Source organism: Epinephelus fuscoguttatus, linkage group LG17 (genome assembly GCF_011397635.1).
Source record: "Epinephelus fuscoguttatus linkage group LG17, E.fuscoguttatus.final_Chr_v1".
Classification (NCBI taxonomy): domain Eukaryota; kingdom Metazoa; phylum Chordata; class Actinopteri; order Perciformes; family Serranidae; genus Epinephelus; species Epinephelus fuscoguttatus.
In genome coordinates this window covers 13,273-34,975 of record NC_064768.1, presented here as the reverse complement: position 1 = coordinate 34,975, position 21,703 = coordinate 13,273, and the positions used below count along the sequence as shown (strand labels likewise).

The window sequence follows — 21,703 nt, the reverse complement described above, 5'->3', positions numbered from 1 at the left end:
CATTCCCTGTACTGTTGTCATGAATGATGTAATAAGCCCTAGAGACCAAACCCGTTTTTTGGCTGTAAACATGTTTATTTTAGCTTTAAAGTTGGGCATTTAAACATGGGAGTCTAAGTTTTTACGGTTTTACTTAGAGTATTTTTATAGGGTGATATTACTGCTTCAGCATAGAGTAAAATGTAAATATTTCTTCCACCTCTTATCATGTTTAAAAATAATTGCCATCAATAGTTCTCCCGGAACTATTGATGGCAGACATTGTTTCTCTGCGACTTTTTTCTGAAATGGAGCTTAGTCACTTTGTTTACTTCCTTTAAACAGATAACATTTAAACTGGAGCCTGTCTTCGTTTCAATTTCGGATGTAAAGGCTAGGACTGCAGGATTGAGTCACTTAGAGTACAGTCCTTCTGTCCCAGTCTCTTCCATTCCTCCTTGGTTATTCCCTTTACCGAGTGTAGATTTGGCTATACAAAAGGAATTAAAGAATAAATTAATAAAACGTCCAGTGTGGAGCATAGTCCAACAATATTTAGATCAGCATTATTCAAACTCAGTATTCATTTTCACAGATGGTTCCAAAGATCCCACTACAGGAAGTACAGGTGCAGCAGTATTTATTCCAGACCATAAAACATATATAAAGAAACGGTTATCAGATCATGTATCAGTCTACACCACAGAACTCATTGGAATATTAATAGCCCTGCAATGGATTTTGGACAACAAAACACCAAACACAGTTATAGTGCACATGTTGGGGTCGAGGGTAATGAACAGGTAGACATTCTTGCCAAACAAGCTCTTAGAATAAAACAAACAGATTTCCATATTCCATTATGTAAAACAGAAGCCAAAACAGTCATTAAGATATATGCACAGTCAGTATGGCAAGAACACTGGGATAATGCAGACACTGGAAAGCATTTACACAACATACAAAAACAGGTCAGTGACAGGAGGACAGTCAGACTGAGACGTAGAGAGGAAAACATCATCACTCGCATGAGAATAGGTCATACAGGGCTCAATCACACACTCCACAGAATAGGCAAACACCCAACAGGGAAATGCTCACACTGTAACTTATTAGAGACAGTTGAACATGTACTCCTCAAGTGTACAAAATATACTTGCATGAGAAAGGACTTACTTCAGCATTTAACAAGGTCAAACCATAAAAATTTCTCAATGCAAGGTCTATTAGGGAAGGCAGCTGGGAAAACATACAATGCCATTATCCAATTTCTGAATGACACTGAATTAGTTAGAAGAATTTAGTTTTTTTTTCCTGCTCTAATCTCCTGTTCCACACTCCAGTCCAGTAGGTGGCGGTAATGTACCTTAAGCTGGTTTGCCAACCGCCATTAAACATCAAAGAAGAAGAAGTTGTTGAAATTTCGGGTTTCCGAAAACGTGTAGCTCATGGACACGGTGTCTTAACGACATTAACTGATAACATTTAGTATTCCGGAGGATAAAACGCTCCAACATGTCCGCAGAGCGGCATATGTTCCCCTCCTTTACGGTCCCTCATGAGGCGGTGGAGGGTTTCGGGGGTATGGAGTCGGATTGCAGCCCGACGTCGGAGATGGAAACCCTGCGGGTGTTCGTTAACGAGCGGTTGACGGCAGCGGTGGAAGACATCGTGGGAGTATTTGGGGAAACGGTGGCCCGGTACCGGGAACAGATAGACCGACAGCAGAGACAGCTGGACAGCCTGAAGTCTGAGGAGGGGAAGTGGAGACAGGCAGAGGGTCAGTTTGTGTCCCTTTATGCTTCGTTAGCTGGGTAAAATGGCAAACAAACCAAACAAAAATAAAAACACTATGTAGCTAAAAATATTACAGTAGGCCTACAACTTAAAGTCCCGCATTCAGAATAGCTTATTATTGTTTATCTGGATCCACTGGTGTTAGTGGAAACGATATCAACGTTTTGGTCTGTCTTTGCTTGTTGGTGTTCACAACCATTTTCCTTTAACTGCGGTCAAGTGAGCCCTCATTTGCCGAAGTCCAGTCAAGTCAGCCGCGACACGGATTTTGATGCTTGTCTGTTCTTGGTATTACGGTACGGATGGCTGGAACAGCCAAAAATGACAAAGACGCAAACGTTTTCCAGCAGTGCCTTCTCCCCCGTTTCTCCCATTTGATATACCAAATAAACGGTGCATTGCATTGCACAATATATGAAGAATTTCATTACAAAATATTAGAGGTTTTCTACTGAACTTTCTTTTTTAAAGGAGCTCGAACTTGAAAATATCAACATAAAATTATCTTTTACTGGCCACTAAAAAAAATGCTTGTTCAGGACGATCCAGACCATATCCATGTCCGTTTATAGGTAATTTTACTTTACAGTTTATGAGAAATTTAAAGGGAAAATCTGCTCAAATTGCAACAAAAAAAATTCATATTAAATATTAATTAAAAAAAAAATCCTTGATAAGTTACAAAAATCTTTCAATGGATTCTTATTCGAGGTGACCCCCACTATGTCTGTGTCAATTTTCATGTAACCTTACTCTATAGCTTATGAGAAATTAAAAGGTAAAGTCTGCTCAAATCACAACACAATATAATCAAAATTTCCTCATATTAGATATAAATGACAAGAAAAACAATCCTGCATAGGTTACATAAATCTTTCAGTGGATAATTGTTCTAGGTGACCCCCACAATGTCCATGTCAGATTTCATATAATTTTAAATAAGTGTTTGAGAAATTTAAAGGTAAAGTCTGCTTAAATTTCCCTTTAGAGTAATCACAATTTCCTTATACTAGATATTTAAAAAAAAAAAAAAAATAAATAAAAAATAAATCCTTGATAGATTACATAAATCTTTCAATAGGTTTTTGTTCTATATGACCCCCACAATGTCGATTTTCATGTAATTTTACAGAATGGTTTATGAAAAATTTTAAGGTAAAGTCTGCCTGAATTTCCGTTTAGTATAATAATAATTTGCTCATATTAAAATTTAATCAAAAATTGTGTGGTTGTTCTCCTGTGGTGGTGGTGGTCTCCTCTCACCGTCCGGCTCTTCGCTGGGGTCCTCTGCCTTCTTTCTCTCCCTCAGTCCCGGGAGTTGGCACCCTGCAGCCTGCCCCGGCGAGGTGAGCCCTGGGGGTCATCTCGGGGTGCTGACTTGTTGGAGGGTGACCGCAGGCGTCTGGATGATATGCCACATCGGTTGCTTCCCATGCTGCTGCCTAAAAAGGAATATGTCACCTGCGCTCGCCACCACCTGTGGCTCGTTGCGCTGATTGCTGCCGGGGGCGAGTCCGTGTGCAGTTCATGTCAGTTTGGAAACGAAAACTCTGCATGCAGTTCAACATAAACTCCAACTGAAATATTCAAAATACTGCAAACAAGGTAACACAACATGCAAATAAACAAAGTAACACAACATTCAATATTTCATAAACGTAGCTAAAACACAGCAAAATAATAAAGTAACAAAACATGCAACATCCTATGACCCTGTGACATGTACACTTTTTCCCTTTTCCACTGCGAAAAGTTGTGGATGGTACCAATGGAACCGTTCTGCACCGTTGCCAATTTTGGTACCCCTTCTGTTGGGGTACCTTGCACACACATCTGGTACGAAGAGGTGGAGCTGTGAACAGTGCAGTCCGTTGATTGGTCAGTAGCAGATGGTCACTCTACTCAGGGCTGGGTTGTGGCTGGTTTTGAGGCTTATGTAACCACTGTTCATACCGTGGAGCGTTTTATTAGTAAACTGTAACTTTGAATGAAATGAAAGGATGTTTTGTTGCCTCTTGCATCAGCTGGAGTTGGAGAAAAAATAACATACTCACTGCATGAGATCACGACTTGAATCAATCAACACACTTTAAAGAGGCATCAGATAGCATATTTTCCTAAATATATCATTATGAAAATAATGTGGGTTGCACAGGGTAGTGGCCACAGTAAAATCAGACTATCAACTTTTACATAGCTTACTTAGTGGCTTTGCAGTAAGCTTCTGCCACCGGTGCCGAAATTTTGCGGGAAAAAAAATCTGCTTTACAGCAGGAAACACGTTATGTATTGCAAAATTGGTCGGTCAGCCAATCAGGGACTGGTGCTGGTCCTTATGAGGAGTTGGGGAGGAGATAGTTGAGTCACGAGCACAATGGCAGACGGACAAAGTTTGGAGACAAGTGAAAAACGGCCTAGCAAAAGAATACAAGCTCCTCTGTCTGAAGAGGCAAAGAAGAGCAAAAAGGAGAGTGATAAAAGAAGAGGAAAAACAAGAGTAAACCTCAGTCAGGCGTTCAAGAGATGGAGGGAGCTCCGTGACCAAAGAGGCTTCAAAACTGATGTCCAGCTAGCTTTCTTTTTAATGGATCAGTAAGTAACATGGCTAAATGTTAGCTAGATGGGAGAGGGCTGTACTGTACTGGCTGCTAGATAATTCCTAGCTGGCCAGCATCGCAAATCGCTGCGGGTAGCGAGTGTTTGTCGGCTGACATCCTGGTTGCCATTCTACGGCAGCCCTCGGACAGTGATACCACGCTCCCTTCTTTCTGTTCTCTTCTCACGGAGGCAGCTATCGACGGACATCGGCCAGCTAAGTTACGCCCAGCTAAGTGAACACTGGACTTTTTTCTGATACTGTACATGTTGGTATAATTTGCTGTGAGTTGTTTGTACTGGTACTGTGCATTCTGGTATAATTATTTGCATTACTATTTGTTTTTTCTTCATATAAATCTGATAATTGTTGCTCGGTCTCTTTACTCATTTATTTAGTAGAGTGTCCACACACCTTCTCATTCTACATATACCGGTATATGCAGGTATATACCGGTATATACAGGTATACCGGTGGCTTTACACCCTACATTTTATGTAATTTAGAGAGTGTAACAGAGCCATATTATTGATTATCTCTGATCCCTACGGGCAGTTTGGTTGTTGCGACAGTGTGACCAGCACCACTGACGCTAGGTGGCGCCAAGCTAAAAAAAAAAAAAAAAAAAGGACACAAGACTTCTGGATATGGGATCGGAGGAATGGCAGCGTGAGACCACGAGACCACTGTGAGATTTTGAGATTCAACATGGCAGCGCCTAGCTGCTAGATTAGATATCAACAAACTAGCCAAACAAATATAACTATCTAACGGGTGACAACTCCAGCCTGCACCATCAGCCAGAGTGGAGGACCTAGAAGAGTTTATCAATCACTACTACGAGTGCGTAGTAGTACAAGAAACCCACTTACTAAAGTCAGAAGAAAAATCTCTTAATGATCAAAATTTTAATCAATTTTTTTCCATCCTGCTATAACAGCAGACAAAGAGGTGTCTCTATCATGGTCCACAAGAGACTACCATTTACTTTAAACAGCACGGTAACAGACCAGAAGGCCGCTACATCATTATTCAGGCAACAATCATTAACAAATTATATACAAGCATTAACCTGTATGCCCCTAATAATGATGATCCAGCCTTCTTTCACACAGTCTTCTCTCTACTATCTAACTTATCAGACAGCTCGACAACTATAATCAGAGGAGACTTTAACACAGTCCTAAACTCATCATTAGACCGATCTAGTAACTCAGCACATACAAAGCAATCACAATTGGCTAAGGTAATACAGGAATATATGGATGATTTTGGGCTTGGCGATGGCTGGAGACTCAAATACCCATTGTAGGTGCCAGTTATTGTTACTGTAGTATTGTAGTAAGTTTCTTTGCATGCCATATTTGGTCACTTACGAGGATGTGTCACGTGGTGTTGGTGGTACGTCAGCAGCGATAGTAGTAAAATCAGCCGTTCTTCACCGGGCGGCTCTTATGAATGAACTGAGAGGGTGAGGGGGGGAAGTCTCACTTTTGCTGATCGCTTTGATTGCTTTGATGCTTTTGATCGCTCAACACTAGCAAAAGGAATTGTTTTTAGACTTTGGGAAGTTGTTTCACATTTGTTTTATCAGCAATAAATATGTAAAACGCAACATCTTTGGAGCGAAGATTTATTGACATGCCAGCGCGTCCGGCAAGTAAAGTTTTTCCCCTACTTAGCCTCTTGGCGACTATATTTTTGCTTTTGGATAGTCGCTCTACACCCATCGAAGAGGGAATATACTTTCTTCTCTCTGGTGCATCGCTCATTTTCAAGAAGTGACTTTTTTCTCTTAAATAACTCCATCTCACAAAAAATTACCACAAAAATACACCCAATCATTATCAGCGACCATGCACCAATATCACTCAATCTGCAAATAGAAACCATCCAAAAACGGTCCCCAACATGGCACTTTAATATCTCATTACTTAAAGACCCAGACTTTGACAAAATGGTGAGACGGGAGTGGGCAAACTTTCTTGAAGATAATGACTCTCCAAATTTATCTCCATCTTTAATATGGGAAGCTGGGAAGGCAGCAATCAGAGGAAAAATTATATCGTTCTCCTCCTACAAGAAGAAACAGGAATTGCAAGCAGAAAAAAAATTGAGGAAAAAAATCAAACAACTAACACAGGAATATGCAAACAATCCGAGTGACCAAGTATGGAGCCAATTACAGTGTACAAAATTGCAACTGGACAATATTCTATCAAATAAAACTGAATTTATCATACAGCAGCTAAGATATAATAACTTTGAACACAGTAACAAATCAGGAAAATTTTTGGCTAATCAGCTCCAACGCAATAAAGAAAAATCTCTGATACCAACAATCCAGGGGCCGTCCGGCATTTACACACAATCTTCTCAGGAGATTAATCAGATTTTCTATACTTTTTACCATAATTTATATTCAACAGTAAACAATCCAAACCCAGAAGATATTCAGGCTTTTCTCGATAACCTAAATTTATCTCAATTATCCACTGAACACAGAAACATCTTAGACGCTCCCCTGACTATTAAAGGGCCAGTGTGTAATATTTGGCATGGTTTATTGTCTATCTGAATCTGAATATTCTACCCGTTAATCTGTTTATAGAAGTGTATAATCGCTATAAAATAAAATTCGTTTGGTTTTCGTAACCTTATAGTTATGCTTTTATATATATATGTATATATGTATGTATATACATATATATATATATATATATATATATATAGAAAGGGCCTTGCTTTAGAGAGGTTGCCATCTTGCGCTGCCATGTATGTAAGGCAGCCTGAGCGGACAATCCAGCCAGCCAGAGAACGCATTTCGCATGTATAAATGAACCATCGAAGACAGCGGAAGGAAGGAAGAAGGAGGAGGAAACAGCAGAGAGTTAGTAGTTTGTCGATAGAGAGTAGTGAAAAGTTTTTTTAGTTATAAAGTTTGCAAATGGACCATACTTACAACGCAACAGGAGAGAATGAACCCAAACCGTCATCTGCGAGGAAAAGAAGACGCAACTTCAGTCCTTGTGATGCACTCTCTGCGGCGCTTTCCCTCCTGGTTATATATCTCCCCAACAATGGCAGCAGTAGCACCGAATCCCATTCTGTGCATTCAGCCTCTCTTCTCGCCCGCTCAGCATCAAACACATGGAGTTCCTCATCTGTATGCTCCGGCTCAAACAGGTGTGGCTCTGGGTCTGTGTCAGCTACAAGAAACTCTTCAAAATCGTGTTCAAAGTCGTCCATTGCAGCTACTATAGTCCGGAGATATCGCTAGGCTAAATAAACAGCTGAGCTCTGTTTACCGGCTACGCTGTCAGTCAGTGTGCGGGCTGGAGATTGGCGGAGCAGAGAGGGGAGGGGGGTCCCCACTCAGTATGATAAACGAGTATGTGTGTAAAGTTATGAAGTGTGTCTGTTACGCTAGAAGAGTCAGAGTTTGGGATGGAGTGGAGTGTTACCGGAGTTTCTGGAGTGCTCAAATAAACGGGCCTTTTTCCTGAACGCTCCTCTGGTCTCCTGCTCGTGAGGGATTCATTACAATATAGTAACATGGCTTAGATTTCTAAATAAACATTCACCTCGTCACTAGATAGACCTACTCCTGAAAAAGTAGTGCGCAAGGCTTTTTGTCCCTACAAGGTCACCGTCATTTACCCGATGGGAGGGGTGAGCGAGTGAGCCCTGCAATCTAGAATTTGACCACTGATGTCACTGTTTTCAACGGTTTTCAACCCATTTTACACACTGGCCCTTTAATGACCTAGAGAGCGCATTAGACAAAATGCCAACAGGTAAGGCTCCAGGACCAGATGGCTTTCCTGCCGAATTTATAAAACATTTCTGGACAATATTAGCACCACTTTTCTTCAGGACAGTGACAGAGATCAAAAAGAATGGAGGTATAAGACCTCACATGAATACAGCAGCAATCAAATTATTACTAAAGCCAGACAAAGACCCCACACTTCCTTCTAGCTATCGTCCTGTATCACTAATCAATAGTGATATCAAAATTATCTCAAAGCTTCTAGGCTGGAGAAAATAATCGCTTCAATAATTCATAATGATCAAACGGGATTCATTAATAGCAGACACTCAAGTAATAACATCAGAAGAGTTCTCAAAGCTTCTAGGCTGGAGAAAATAATCGCATCAATAATTCATAATGATCAAACGGGATTCATTAATGGCAGACACTCAAGTAATAACATCAGAAGAGTTCTTAATCTGATGAGTAAAGTACAACGCAGCAACACAAAAGCAATTATTTTGTCACTTGATGCAGAAAAAGCCTTCGACAAGGTCAACTGGTCCTTCCTATTTGCCACTCTGAGCGGATTTGGCTTTGGAGAGTCATTTATCCAGTGGGTATCAGCCTTATATAATTCCCCTAAGGCCGCAGTCACCACCAACGGGATCACATCTCAAAGTTTCACTTTGTAGAGAGGAACAAGACAAGGGTGCCCACTCTCACCTCTACTGTTTGCAGTATTTATTGAACCATTGGCTATGGCAGTCTGTCAGAACAGCAAGATCATAGGTATCCATTCCGCCAATTCAGAGCACAAAATTAATCTATATGCCGACAACATTTTACTTTATCTGCAAGAACCGAAGTCGTCTTTACATGAAGAAATTTTTCTAAACTTTCCGACTACTCCATCAACTGGTCAAATCGACAATACTGCCAGTAACGGAGAACTCTTGGAATCCTGCAGATCAAAAATGTTCTTTCCCTGTGGGCAACATAAGATATCTTGGCATAAATATTTCACCCAAACTATCAGACCTGGTCCACCTGAACTTTAGCTTGCTGCTAGATAAGAAAAGAAATAAAATAAAAAAAAAAAAAGAAAAAAGAAAAAAAATGGGAAAAGGAGCTGGGTGTATCACTGGACCCAGACTTCTGGACTCAGATATGGAAAAAAACATTTAAGATGACAAGAAACACTAATATACAACTTATCCAATTTAAAGTACTCCACAGAACACACATCACCCAACAAAAGATGAATAGAATGGGCTTCAGTCAGTTTGACATATGCACTCAGTGTCCTCAGAACACTGCAGACACCTACTTTCATGCCCTCTGGTTATGTTCACCCATCCAGCACTTCTGGTCAACAGTCACTCAAAAACTCTCCTCCATTTTGGACTGCAGGATCCCATTATCTCCCATTATACAAGTTAGTTCCGGCCCTGCAATCTGATTGGTCGAGAGACAGTAAAACCGTGACGATATTGGAGTACAACATCACGGTTATTTCACTGTGTATGTATCATCAGAAGAAGATGAGGGAGAGGAGAAGCTGAATCCATCTGAGTACACATCCAGGTTTGTCAGTGTTTCATCAGCGGAGCTCAATGCCTTGGAGAAAAGCAACATACTGTCAGATCAGAAGGCAGAGTCAGCTGTGCCTGTGAAGCGACAGTCCACTATGCAGTCACCAGAGACTTATTTCACCGGCTGCACAATTAACGGAAACGTGTAGATCAGTGTGTATGAAGAGTAAGTGCCTTGCGCACCATGTTTGCGTTACATAGCAACGGTGACAGCGGAGTCCTGAGGGAACTATTTTTGTTGGCGGAAGACAAATAAAATGCTTAAATTATCTATTTTGTCCTCATTTTTCAACATTTCGTAATCAGCCTTGCTTATTTAACTGTCGAACTGTTGTATAAAAGCAATATCAGGCTGCGGCCTCGTGCCTATGACCAAATCACAGCCGTGACGATATCACAGTACTTAATTGTTAGCACTTAATTGGTGACCTGATGACAATCGATCACCCAAACAGCCACTGCAATTCTCTTCTAGTAGCTCTTGCCATCGCCAAGAAAACAATCCTAGTCAATTGGAAAGATAAACAGTTCTGCTGCCGCTCAGCGTGGGCCTGCCCGTTGGTGTGCGGCCGGCGGTGGGGGGCGGGTCGGACGGGCTGGGGGTCCAGCTTTGGGTCTGGGGCGGTCTGGGGGGGGGGTACTGGCGGGGTACTGGCGGGGTTGTGGGTTGGCCTGTGCTCCTGCGCACTGGGGTCCGGGGGGCTGAGTGGGGCCCGTCGTCCATGTGTCCTGGTGGCGTGCCTCGTCCTTCTGCTGGGGGTCGTTTTGCTGCGGGCGGTGTGACCCAAGTCAGGACCGTTGCAGGGGCCTGACGCTGCAGTTGCTTGGGGGGCGGGGTTCGGTGGGGGCTTGTTGGGTTTCCTTGGGGCCCACCTGGCCCGCTGCCCATGGGCTTTGGGGGCCTCCCAGTGCCGGGGTCTGGTTGGCACCACCTTCTAGCCCCTCTCATCCATCCCTCCGGCCTTTGGGCCAGGCCTACACTGGCGTGGCCTCCTAAACCACATTTAGTTCACCTAGCACACATTTCACAGTTTTAACGCACCACATACATTCACTCTTCGAGGTGCAGACCACTGATGGATTGGGGGGCTTCACGATGGGGCAGGCTATGGGACAGTGGTGTCCTGTAGCCCTCCATACTACCCCCAGGCCATCCTCATCTGTCCTCCAATTTTAAAGCACCACACACACCTACATCTTGGGAGACAGATGGGAACACATTACAGGTGCCTTATGGCTGCACAGGCTGCAGGTCAGCAGTGTGCTGTAGCCATCAGCCTTGCCCCCACCTGTCTCCTATGTCCCTCAATTTTAATGCACTACATCACATTTATGGGCACTCACATTCACGCTCACGGTGTAGGGTTAATGATTCTCCGTCAGGGATCGGAGAATCATAGTAAGAGGGGGGGTGGTGGGTCAACACACACTGTAGATACGCATGGTATGGCTCGTGGGGCCTGGCCCTCTCGGGGTGTGAGTTGGGGGGCGGGGGTGGGGGGGGTCTGCGTTGGGCGGCGGGTGGGCGGGCCTTCCTGCCCCGCCCATCTGGGGTGTGTCTCTGGCTCTCTGGGGGTGCTGGCCATTGCCGCCCCGGGTCCTAGGGCCTGCGTGGTGTCTTGCGGCCTCTGTGGCTCCCTGGGCATGGGGTCTGGGCACTCCTGCGGCCTTGGGGTGCCTCGCCGCCCACCTTCTCCCGCAGGGCAAGGGACATTGGCCCTGGTCCCTGGTGATGGTTTTCATAAACACATTGGGAGGGTTCAAATACACTGCCTGGCCAAAAAAAAAGTCGCCACCTGGATTTAACAAAGCAAATAGGTATTATCCTATTGGATAATTACTGCATGGGCGATTATCTTTCAGCTGGCAACAAGTTATTTAACCCCAACTGGTGCAATGAGTTGCTTCTCATTTTCTAAACAACCATGTCGAAAGACACATCCCGTGGTCGTGGAAAAGATGTTGGTCTGTTTGAGAAGGGTCAAATCATTGGCATGCATCAAGCAGAGAAAACATATGAGGAGATTGCAGAAACTACTAAAATTGGGTTAAGAACTGTCCAACGCATTATTAAAAACTGGAAGGATAGTGGGGACCCATTGTCTTCGAGGAAGAAATGTGGCCGGAAAAAAATCCTCAATGATCGTGATCAGCGATCACGTAAACGTTTGGTGAGATCAAATCGAAGAACAACAACAGTAAGAGCATTTCCACACGCACAATGCGAAGGGAACTCAAGGGATTGGGACTGAACAGCTGTGTAGCCTTAAGAAAACCACTAATCAGTGAGGCTAACTGGAAAAAAAAGGCTTCAGTTTGCTAGGGAGCATAAAGATTGGACTCTGGAGCAATGGAAGAAGGTCATGTGGTCTGATGAGTCCAGATTTACCCTGTTCCAGAGTGATGGGCGCATCAGGGTAAGAAGAGAGGCAGATGAAGTGATGCACCCATCATGCCTAGTGCCTACTGTACAAGCCTGTGGGGGCAGTGTTATGATCTGGGGTTGCTGCAGTTGGTCAGGTCTAGGTTCAGCAACAGTATGTGCTCAAAGAATGAGGTCAGCTGACTACCTGAATATACTGAATGACCAGGTTATTCCATCAATGGAATTGATGTTTGTATGTTTGTTTGTTTGCTTGTTTGTTTTTCTCCTTCTTCTCCGCAGCACTGTTGCTATTTAACGCAGGACTTACGCACCTGTCCATCAATCCCCCCTGTCTGTCCCTTACTTTCCCCTTGACACACTACGGTGTATCACGGCCCTCTCTGGCTCGTATTAGGAAGTTTTTCCAATAAAGGCTGATAGGCTAGTCTCCAGGGAGGGTGGGTGACGGTCACAACCACGCACAGTATGGGTATAAAATACCTGACTGCAAGATTAACAGTGCATCAATCTTCATAAAAAGCTTACACCCTTTTGTGGCGCTAAGACTAATGCAGACAGGTTTGAAAAAAAAAAAGAAAAGCTAAAAACCCCCCCTGAATCATATCTGTTGCATCTTTAAATATTCCATATGACAACTTTGATTACTTTAGTAATGAGTGAATCTTCAACCATTTATATGTATTAATTTTGGCTGGGTTATGTGAACTGCATAAATTTCAATCCTCACTTGCAGAAAAGAACAGGGTCGCATAGCGTCGGGCTACGGCAACACTAAACCCCTGAGCTTGCCTTAGAAGGACTAAATGCACAAACCCACAACTTTTAAATATCCAATGGAGAGAGACTCACTGCAGCCTGTTTTAATTTGTTCAGAAAATGTTGGCGTGCAGTTCTTGAAGTGCAGACTTTCCTCTGTGTCACTAATAATGAGAAAATACAGTATGTGCTGGATGGAGCAGTGAGTGATAACAACCCTGCCCACATTTAAGAGTACAGTTTGCAGTGGAAACACTAGGGTCTACGTACCATGTCTGAAGGGTCCTTTTGGTTCTTAAGTTACCATACCGAAAGTGTTTGGTGGAAACGGGGCTTCCTCCACCCCAGGGGCTCTAGTGCAATTGCACTGTTGGCACTGTCTGTGTTAATGCCCCTGCTTCAGGGACTCCTTTTTTAAGTTTTAAGTTTAAGTTTATTTACTTTATTAATCCGCCTGAGGGGAAATTCAATGTTTTCACTCTTGCTTGTCAATTACACACAGGTCCGAACACACACATGCACAAACAGGACCTATACATGCACAAAGTGGAGAGATGTCAGAGTGAGGGGGCTGCCCTTGGTGAGGCGCCCCGAGCGGTTGGGGGGTTCGGTGCCTTGCTCAAGGGCAGCCCTCTCACTGCCCAGGAGGTGAACTGGCACCTCTCCAGCCACCAGTCCATGCTCCATATTTGGTCTGGACAGGGACTCGAACAGGCGACCCTCCCTATGGACTGAGCTACTGCCACATTTTCTCATAATGTCTAACAACCTCTGACTCAGTAACATATTTTATATAGATATTTCATATTATATTTAATACTTAAAAGTAACAGAACAGAACAACTGATAAACTGAACAATTAACCCAAATAATGAATGCAATGACTGCAGGAAGTTTCTGTAAAATAGAAAGAGAGATTCAAGTAAATCTTGAGCAGATTATTTCCTGTGAATCATCACAGATGAGTTTTCCTCTTATTTTTAGAAGCCTTTTATAAAACTATCTGTGTTATATATTTTTTGTTTTCATTAATAACAATCATACAAATGGCTTCTTTTTTTTGGAAAATCTCCAGTGTTTTCTTCTCACTGACAATTGTCCATTAGTTTTCTAGCTGTTTGTTTTTTTTATAATTGCATACTTTTTAAAAGCAGGGCGAGGCCATGAGTGACAGCTCTGTGGATATAACTTCTTTTCACTGGGCCACTGTGAGATTTCTTTAAGTTTATATCTTGAATAATAGTCTGAACTTTAAAAATAACATTTTCATTTAGTTTTCTTCACAGAAATACGTGAAATGCTGAGATATAGACCTACTGCATATATGTATATATATATATTTTTTTTTCTTACACTCCTTAAAATCTAGAAGGCCTTTGACTTCCTCTGACTCATGGTGACCCTTAGTGGGGGTCAGAACCCTCATGTTGGAAACCACTGATTTTGATGAGACTATGGAGACTGGAGGCATGAAACTGTTTTATTTATTAATTTATTTCTGTAAACCTTTTTCTTTTTGTCTTCTGCCTCCCCTCAGACTGTGTGCAGGCTTCCTCCTGGATCAGACCCTGCCCTGATGATCAGGTCCTCAGTGTCCAACTGCAACAGACTGACCGTGTGGATGACATGAACAGCACTGCTTCGGCTGCTCACATTAAAACTGAAGTTGGTGGTGAGCGTGGAGTGTCTGAACGAAATGGTGACTATGATCCAGCTGGTGGTTCAGAGGCTGTGAGTGATGGCGGATTCCTCGCCGAGTCCTCTGAGACAGAAGACAGCGGAGACTACTGGAGCAAGGCTGTAGGACTCTGGAGATGGGAGGAGATGGCAGCAGCAGAGGGACAAAGTTCATCTGACAGAAGGAAGGCGAGGAGCTCCTCTGATGCGTCACCTCAGCCTGCGCCGGTGTTCGGCTGTAAAGTTTGTGGTGAGTCCTTCCAGAGTATCAGTTATGTGCTCACTCATGCCGCAGCACATTTGAGAGACAGCTGCCTGTGCGGGAAGCACCTGGAGCACACTGAGAACCTAAAGCTTCACCTCAGAGTCCACAGAGAGACGTCATTCCGCTGCGGCATCTGCGGTCAGAGCTTCACCCTGCGGGGTAACCTGAGAACTCACATGAGGATCCACTCAGGTGAGCGGCCGTACAGATGCACTGTCTGTGGCAAGAGCTTTGGCAGGAGGGCAACACTGGTGCGGCACGTCCGCAGCCACACAGGTGAGAAGCCGTTCACCTGCACATTCTGCGGCCGCAGCTTCGTGGAGAAGGGCAACCTGACTGTGCATCTGCGGACGCACACTGGCGAGAGGCCGTACTGGTGTTCCATTTGCGACAGACGCTTCAGCCAGCTGTCCTGCTTCTACAAACACCCGTGTCAGAGGAGAGGCCTGACCACAGTGCCCATCAATTCCACCTGACTGCCTGAAGACAAGGACAGAGATTCTGAAGCATTTCAACTCTTAGTTCCTTCTTGAGCTGTGGCAACTGACAATGACTTGGGTTTTTCATGTTTCAGAGCTGTTCAGGGTCTTCTCTGTATAATGGAAAAGACTTTTTCGACTGCAGGGTCAAAGCACAACCTTTACCCTAACATGTATCAATTGCCATGGGCTCTGCTTTTGTCCCAAGTGGCAACCTCTGAGGCTCAAAAATGAAGCCAACGCGGAAGTGCCAAAAACTGCAGTTCCTTTCATGGCCACTTGAGGCTGGCTCCAGAAGCCAGTGCTAAAATGGCCAACTCAACAGCAGAAATAAACATGTTTACAACCTGGTACAAAAAACAGTCTTGGTCACTTTAGCTAATTTAAACATTCATGACAACTGTGCAGGAGCTGAATTGAGTGAGTGAGGCCAATTCCTTTATTTTTGTTGTACACTGAAAATATTTGGGTTTGACATCAAAAGATGAATATGGGACAAGAGATCAACATTTCAGCTTTTATTTCCAGGTATTTACATCTGGATCTGATACACAACTTAGAAGATAGCACCTTTTGTTTGAACCCACCCATTTTTCATGAGAGCAAAAGTATTGGAACGTGTCACTGACAGGTGTGTTTTGTTGCCCAATTACATTGATTATTCAAACAATAAATAGCACTGAATGTCTGCGCTGAGAGAAGATGGACAGTCATTCAGAGCCATTGCACAAACATTGGCCATAGCCAGTACAACCATTTGGAATGTCCTGAAGAAGAAAAAACCACTGGTGTACTAGGCAACAGACGTCGAACAGGTAGACCAAGGAAAACATCAGCAGCTGATGACAGAAACATTGTGAGAGCTGTAAAGAAAGACCCTAAAACAACTGTTAGTGACATCAGCAACAACCTCCAGAGGGCAGGAGTGAAGGTATCACAATCTACTGTTCACAGAAGACTTCATGAACAAAAGTACAGAGGCTACACCAGAAGATGCAAACCACTCATTAGCAAGAAGAATAGGAAGGCCAGGCTGGAATTTGCCAAAAGGTACAGAGATGAGCCTCAGAAATTCTGGGAAAAAGTTTTATGGACTGATGAGAAAAAGATTAACTTTTTCCAAAGTGACGGAAAGGCGAAAGTTTGGAGAAAGAAAGGATCTGCTCATGATCCCAAACATACAAGCTCATCTGTGAAACACGGTGGAGGTAATGTCTAGCCAAGTCAGTCTCCAGACTTAAACCCAATAGAGCATGCATTTTACCTGCTGAAGAGGAGACTGAAGGGAGTAACCCCCCAAAACAAACAACAACTGAAAGAGGCTGCGGTGAAAGCCTGGAAAAGCATCACAAAAGAAGAATGCAAAAGTTTGGTGATGTCAGTGGGTCACAGGCTTGATGCAGTTATTGAAAGCAAAGGATTTGCAACTAAATATTAAGTCTCATTCACTTTAATCTATTTTAAGTTTATATGTTCCAATACTTTTGCTCACCTAAAAATTTTGTGTTCCATTACAAATAATGCTATCTTCTAAGTTGTGTATCAGATCCAGATGTAAATACCTGGAAATAAAAGCTGAAATGTTGATCTCTTGTCTCATATTCATGTTTTGATGTCAAACCCAAATGTTTTCAGTCTACAACAAAAGTAAAGGAATTGGACTCACTGTTCCAATACTTTTGGAGGGCACTGTATATATAACTGACACATTTAAATGTTATGAAGGCTTAAAATTATGCATTATTAAGGGCGTAGCAACTTTGAATGACAGGCTGTGAAGCGTTGTTGCATTGTATGAGTCAGATCCACCCCTCGCTTCTTCACAGCTCCACCCTCTCATTATGTCCTGCTCCAAAAATCCAAGATGGTGACGGCCAAACTTCCAAACTTGAGATTTCAAAACAGTTTGAATCCAAATTCAATTCAATTCAGTTTTATTTATAAAGCCCAATATCACAAATCCCAATTTGCCTCAGAGGGCTTTAAAGCATACGGCATCCCTCTGTCCTTTGGTCCTTCACAGCAAATAAGTAAAAGCTCAAAAAAATAAAATAAAAAAAATAAAAACCTTTAACGGGGAAAAAAATGGTAGAAACCTCAGGAGGAGCAACTGAGGAGGGATCCCTCTTCCAGGATGGACAGACATGCAGACAAATGTCATGTGTACAGAATCAACATAATAAATTTGCAGTAATCCATATGATAAAATGATACATAAAGAGAGACAGAGAGAGAAATTGAGTCAGAGAGAGATGCAGGACAGACAGTAATGACTAATATAGTAATATAGTATATTTATAATAAAGTAATAATTACAATAACATTGAGTTATCATATGATAACAATAATAACAGTACTTGTGGTAGCATATGTTGTAAGTAGCTATATATTAATATATGATAGTATGTTTAATATGGGAGGTAAAAGTCAAATCTTTAAATGTTCAAATATTACTCCAAGTTTTCTTATGATAGTGGTAGAGGCCAGAGTAATGCCATCCAGAGAAACTATATATTCAGATAGAGAGAGTAGAGGACATCTCTCTTCATTTGATAACAATAAAGATTATCAATATAAAAGAGGGGGCGAGCGAGAAGAGAGCACGAGCAAGCAACAGAAAACAGTGCTGGTGAGGCGAGACAGCACTGCAAAGCTGGAATGAGAGAAATACAAAGTTGTTTTTTGATAGTTTTATGGCGGTTACAAAATACCGTGAAGAAAGATACTATTAGTTTCTGTTTAATTTTCCTCTGCATTCGTCTTCGTCTTGGGGCGGCAGTAGCTCGGTCCATAGGGACTTGGGTTGGGAACCGGAGGGTTGCCTGTTCAAGTCCCCGTCTGGACCAAAATATGGAGTGTGGACTGGTAGCTGGAGAGGTGCCAGTTCACCTCCTGGGCACTGCCGAGGTGCCCCTGAGCAAGGCACTGAACCCCCCAACTGCTCGGAGCGCCTGTCATGGGCAGCCCACTCTGAAATCTCTCCACTTACCAGTTTGTGCATGTGTGTGTTCGGACCTGTGTGTAATTGACAAACAGAGTGAAAAATTGAATGTCCCCCTGAGGGATTAATAAAGTATATAAAATTAAAAAAAAAAAAAAAAATTAAAAAAATTAAAATTAAATTCTCATGTGTTACTGTTAATCTAACTGGTGGATGCATTGCTGTGGTTGGGCGGGGGCTTCAGGGCAGGGGCTTCGGGGCTCTTCTTACTAAGTTAACCATGTTTTCACCTACGTCTGCAGTGGACATGTAACGTGTTTATGATTATGGTATACCCAGTGAACACCAACCGGGATCTCAGCATTAAATTCCAGTTGAAAACAGGATGATAATTTGCCTAATTGAACGTTGAGGACCTCTTTTCACCCTCCTTTCAACCAGCTAAATTGTGGTTACAGCATCAATATGTCAAAATTACAAATTTGTTTAATTATTTTGATAATTTGCTCAGCTGTTGGTCAAATGAAAGACAATATTGATAAATGTGCAGGTATATCAAAGTCATCTTGCACTGGTAGGTGAAAGGTGGCTAAAAAGAAGACATAATTTTAACACATGATATTTAATATAAAATGTCATAATTATGGAACTATGTTTGTTGTTATCAAATAGCACTGAGACAGCACTAGTTAAAATTACAAATAACCTTCTGATTGCTTCAGACAAAGGACTTGTCTCTGTTCTTGTTTTATTAGATCTTAGTGCGGCGTTTGACACAATTGACCATCAAATTCTGCTACAGAGACTGGAACACTTAATTGGCCTAAAAGGTTCTGCGCTAAGCTGGTTTAAATCTTATTTAGCTGATCGTTTTAAGTTTGTTCACGTTCATAATGAATCATGCCTATGTACTAATTGCCTTAAAGACATAAAAACCTGGATGAGCACCAATTTCCTGGTGTTAAATTTAGACAAAACTGAAGTTATTGTTTTTGGTCCCAAACAACTCAGAGACTCTTTATCTGATGACATAGTTTCTCTAGATGGCATTGCTCTGGCCTCCAGCACTACCGTAAGAAACCTCGGAGTAATATCTGATCAAGATTTGTCTTTTAATTCTCATTTAAATCAAACCTCACAGACTGCATTTTTTCATCTGCGTAATATTGCGAAAATTAGGCCTATCCTGACCCGAAAAGATGCAGAAAAATTGGTCCACACTTTTGTTACCTCAAGGCTGGATTACTGTAACTCCCTATTATCAGGTAGCTCTATTAAGTCCTTAAAAACTCAAGCTAATTCAGAATGCAGCAGCACGTGTACTGACAGGAACTAAGAAACAAGATCATATTTCTCCTGTTTTAGCTTCTCTGCACTGGCTCCCTGTAAAATCCAGAATTGAATTTAAAATCCTACTGTTAATTGATAAAGCTCTAAATGGTCAAGCTCTGTCATATCTTAGAGAGCTCATAGTGCCCGTAGTATTATGCCACCAGAATTCTACGCTCTGAGAATGCAGGGTTACTCGTGGTCCCTAAAGTCTCCAAAAGTAGATCAGGAGCCAGAGCCTTCAGCTATCAGGCTCCTCTCCTGTGGAATCATCTTCCTGTTGCAGTCCGGGAGGCAGGCTCCACATTTGAGACTAGACTTAAGACTTTCCTCTTTGATAAAGTTTATAGTTGGGGCTGGCTCAGGCTTGGCTTGTACCAGCCCCTAGTTAGGCTGACTTAGGCCTCGTCTGCTGGAGGACCCCCTAAAATACACTGGGCATCTTCTCTCCTCTCTCTCTCTCTCTCTCTCTCTCGTGTCCATCTTGCTAACTCGGCCATTCTGGATGTCACTAACTCGGCTTCTTCTCCGGAGCCTTTGTGCTCCACTGTCTCTCAGGTTAACTCGTATTGCAGCGGTGCCTGGATAGTGTGACGTGTGTGGTTGTGCTGCTGCCATGGTCCTGTCAAATGCCTCCTGCTGCTGCTGTTATCATTAGTCATACTTCTACTGTTATTATACACATGTGATTATTGTCACACATGTATACTATCAGATATTAATATATTATTATTAATTATAATATTATTACTTTCATTACTGTTGTTGTAAGCTACTGTCATTACCGCCTGTCCTGCATCTCTCTCTGTCTCTCTCTCTCTTTCTGTCTCATTGTGTCATACAGATTACTGTTAATTTATGAAGTTGATCTGTTCTGTATGACATCTATTGCATGTCTGTCCGTCCTGGAAGAGGGATCCCTCCTCAGTTGCTCTTCCTGATGTTTCTACCGTTTTTTTTTCCCTGTTAAAGGGTTTTTTTGGGGGAGTTTTTTCTTATCTGCTGTGAGGGTCCAAAGGACAGAGGGATGTCGTATGCTGTAAAGCCCTGTGAGGCAAATTGTGATTTGTGACATTGGGCTTTATAAATAAAATTGATTGATTGATTGATTGATTGATTGTAGCCTGTGTGCTGCCAGCAAGATGCTTTGAGGAGATTTTCAGTTTCAGATCTATACATTCTACATCATTCATGTAAAGTAAGAACTTGTGCTTACTGCTGTAATGTGCATGCGCCAGTACTTCTCCGTTACATCCTCAACTAGTTCAGATGTATGGGCGTCTTGTGGCCCACCGGGACTAGAGGGGCGAGGAGAAGGAGTTGATGAAATAAATGCAAGTCTTCATGCCGGCATACTTTGTAAGCATCTGTGCTACTGTATTTCAATAAAGCAAACTAGAAGACCTTGATGGACATTCTCCATTTCCTTCGTGAAAATATATTTATTTTTAATACTTGTTTTATTTACAGGTTTCCACCATATCAAACTTCTACCTCCAACTAGAGGGATCTTGCATCAATCATGCGTTTTTCTGTTTCATTGTGATTGTACTTACAGAGACGGCACAGTGGTGCAGTGGTTATCATTGTTGCCTCACAGCAAGAGGGTTCCTGGTTCAAACCCAGGGTGGGGGGCTCAAACCCAAGGTGGGGGAGCCCCCCTGTTCGGGGCCTGCATGCTCTTCCTGCGTCAGCGTGGCCTATCTCTGGGTACTCTGGCTTCTTCCCACAATCCAAAGACATGCAGGTTAGGCCTAAATTGCCACAGAGCCAGGTAGGTGCCAGCTGTGATATAGAGTGCAACTATACATTTTTAAGGTGATTAATATGTGGTTACAAATACTCAGATGCCAGTTAGAGTACAGTCTAATTACAGTTCTTCAACTCAGCCAAATTTACTCTGCTGCACCACAGGTCCACGCTGACTCAAACCCAAGCACAGCAGTGTCACTTTCAGGGTTTTAAGGCCCCGAAACACCTTTTGAGAGCATGTTATAACTTAAGCTGCTACTTTTGTTTGGAAGCACTTAGAATCAAGTTTCCAAGCCAGAAACATGCCATTTGGGATCTTCTTGATGGACAAGGTCTCAAACAGCATCATGCCACCTTAGAGGCTTTTAGGCCCTGAAACATCTTTTGACAGTATGTT

The 21,703-nt window shown here is 42.6% G+C and overlaps 1 protein-coding gene across 1 annotated transcript; it reads left to right on the top strand.

Moving 5' to 3' along the window:
• The first annotated feature begins 1,392 nt into the window (after positions 1 to 1,392).
• On the top strand, positions 1,393 to 21,093 carry LOC125904739 (zinc finger protein 251-like). The gene is made up of 2 exons (XM_049602349.1): positions 1,393 to 1,759; positions 14,401 to 21,093. The coding sequence occupies exons 1-2, from the start codon at positions 1,495 to 1,497 to the stop codon at positions 15,279 to 15,281; spliced, it is 1,146 nt and encodes a 381-aa protein (XP_049458306.1). The 5' UTR covers positions 1,393 to 1,494; the 3' UTR covers positions 15,282 to 21,093.
• The last annotated feature ends 610 nt before the right edge of the window (positions 21,094 to 21,703 follow it).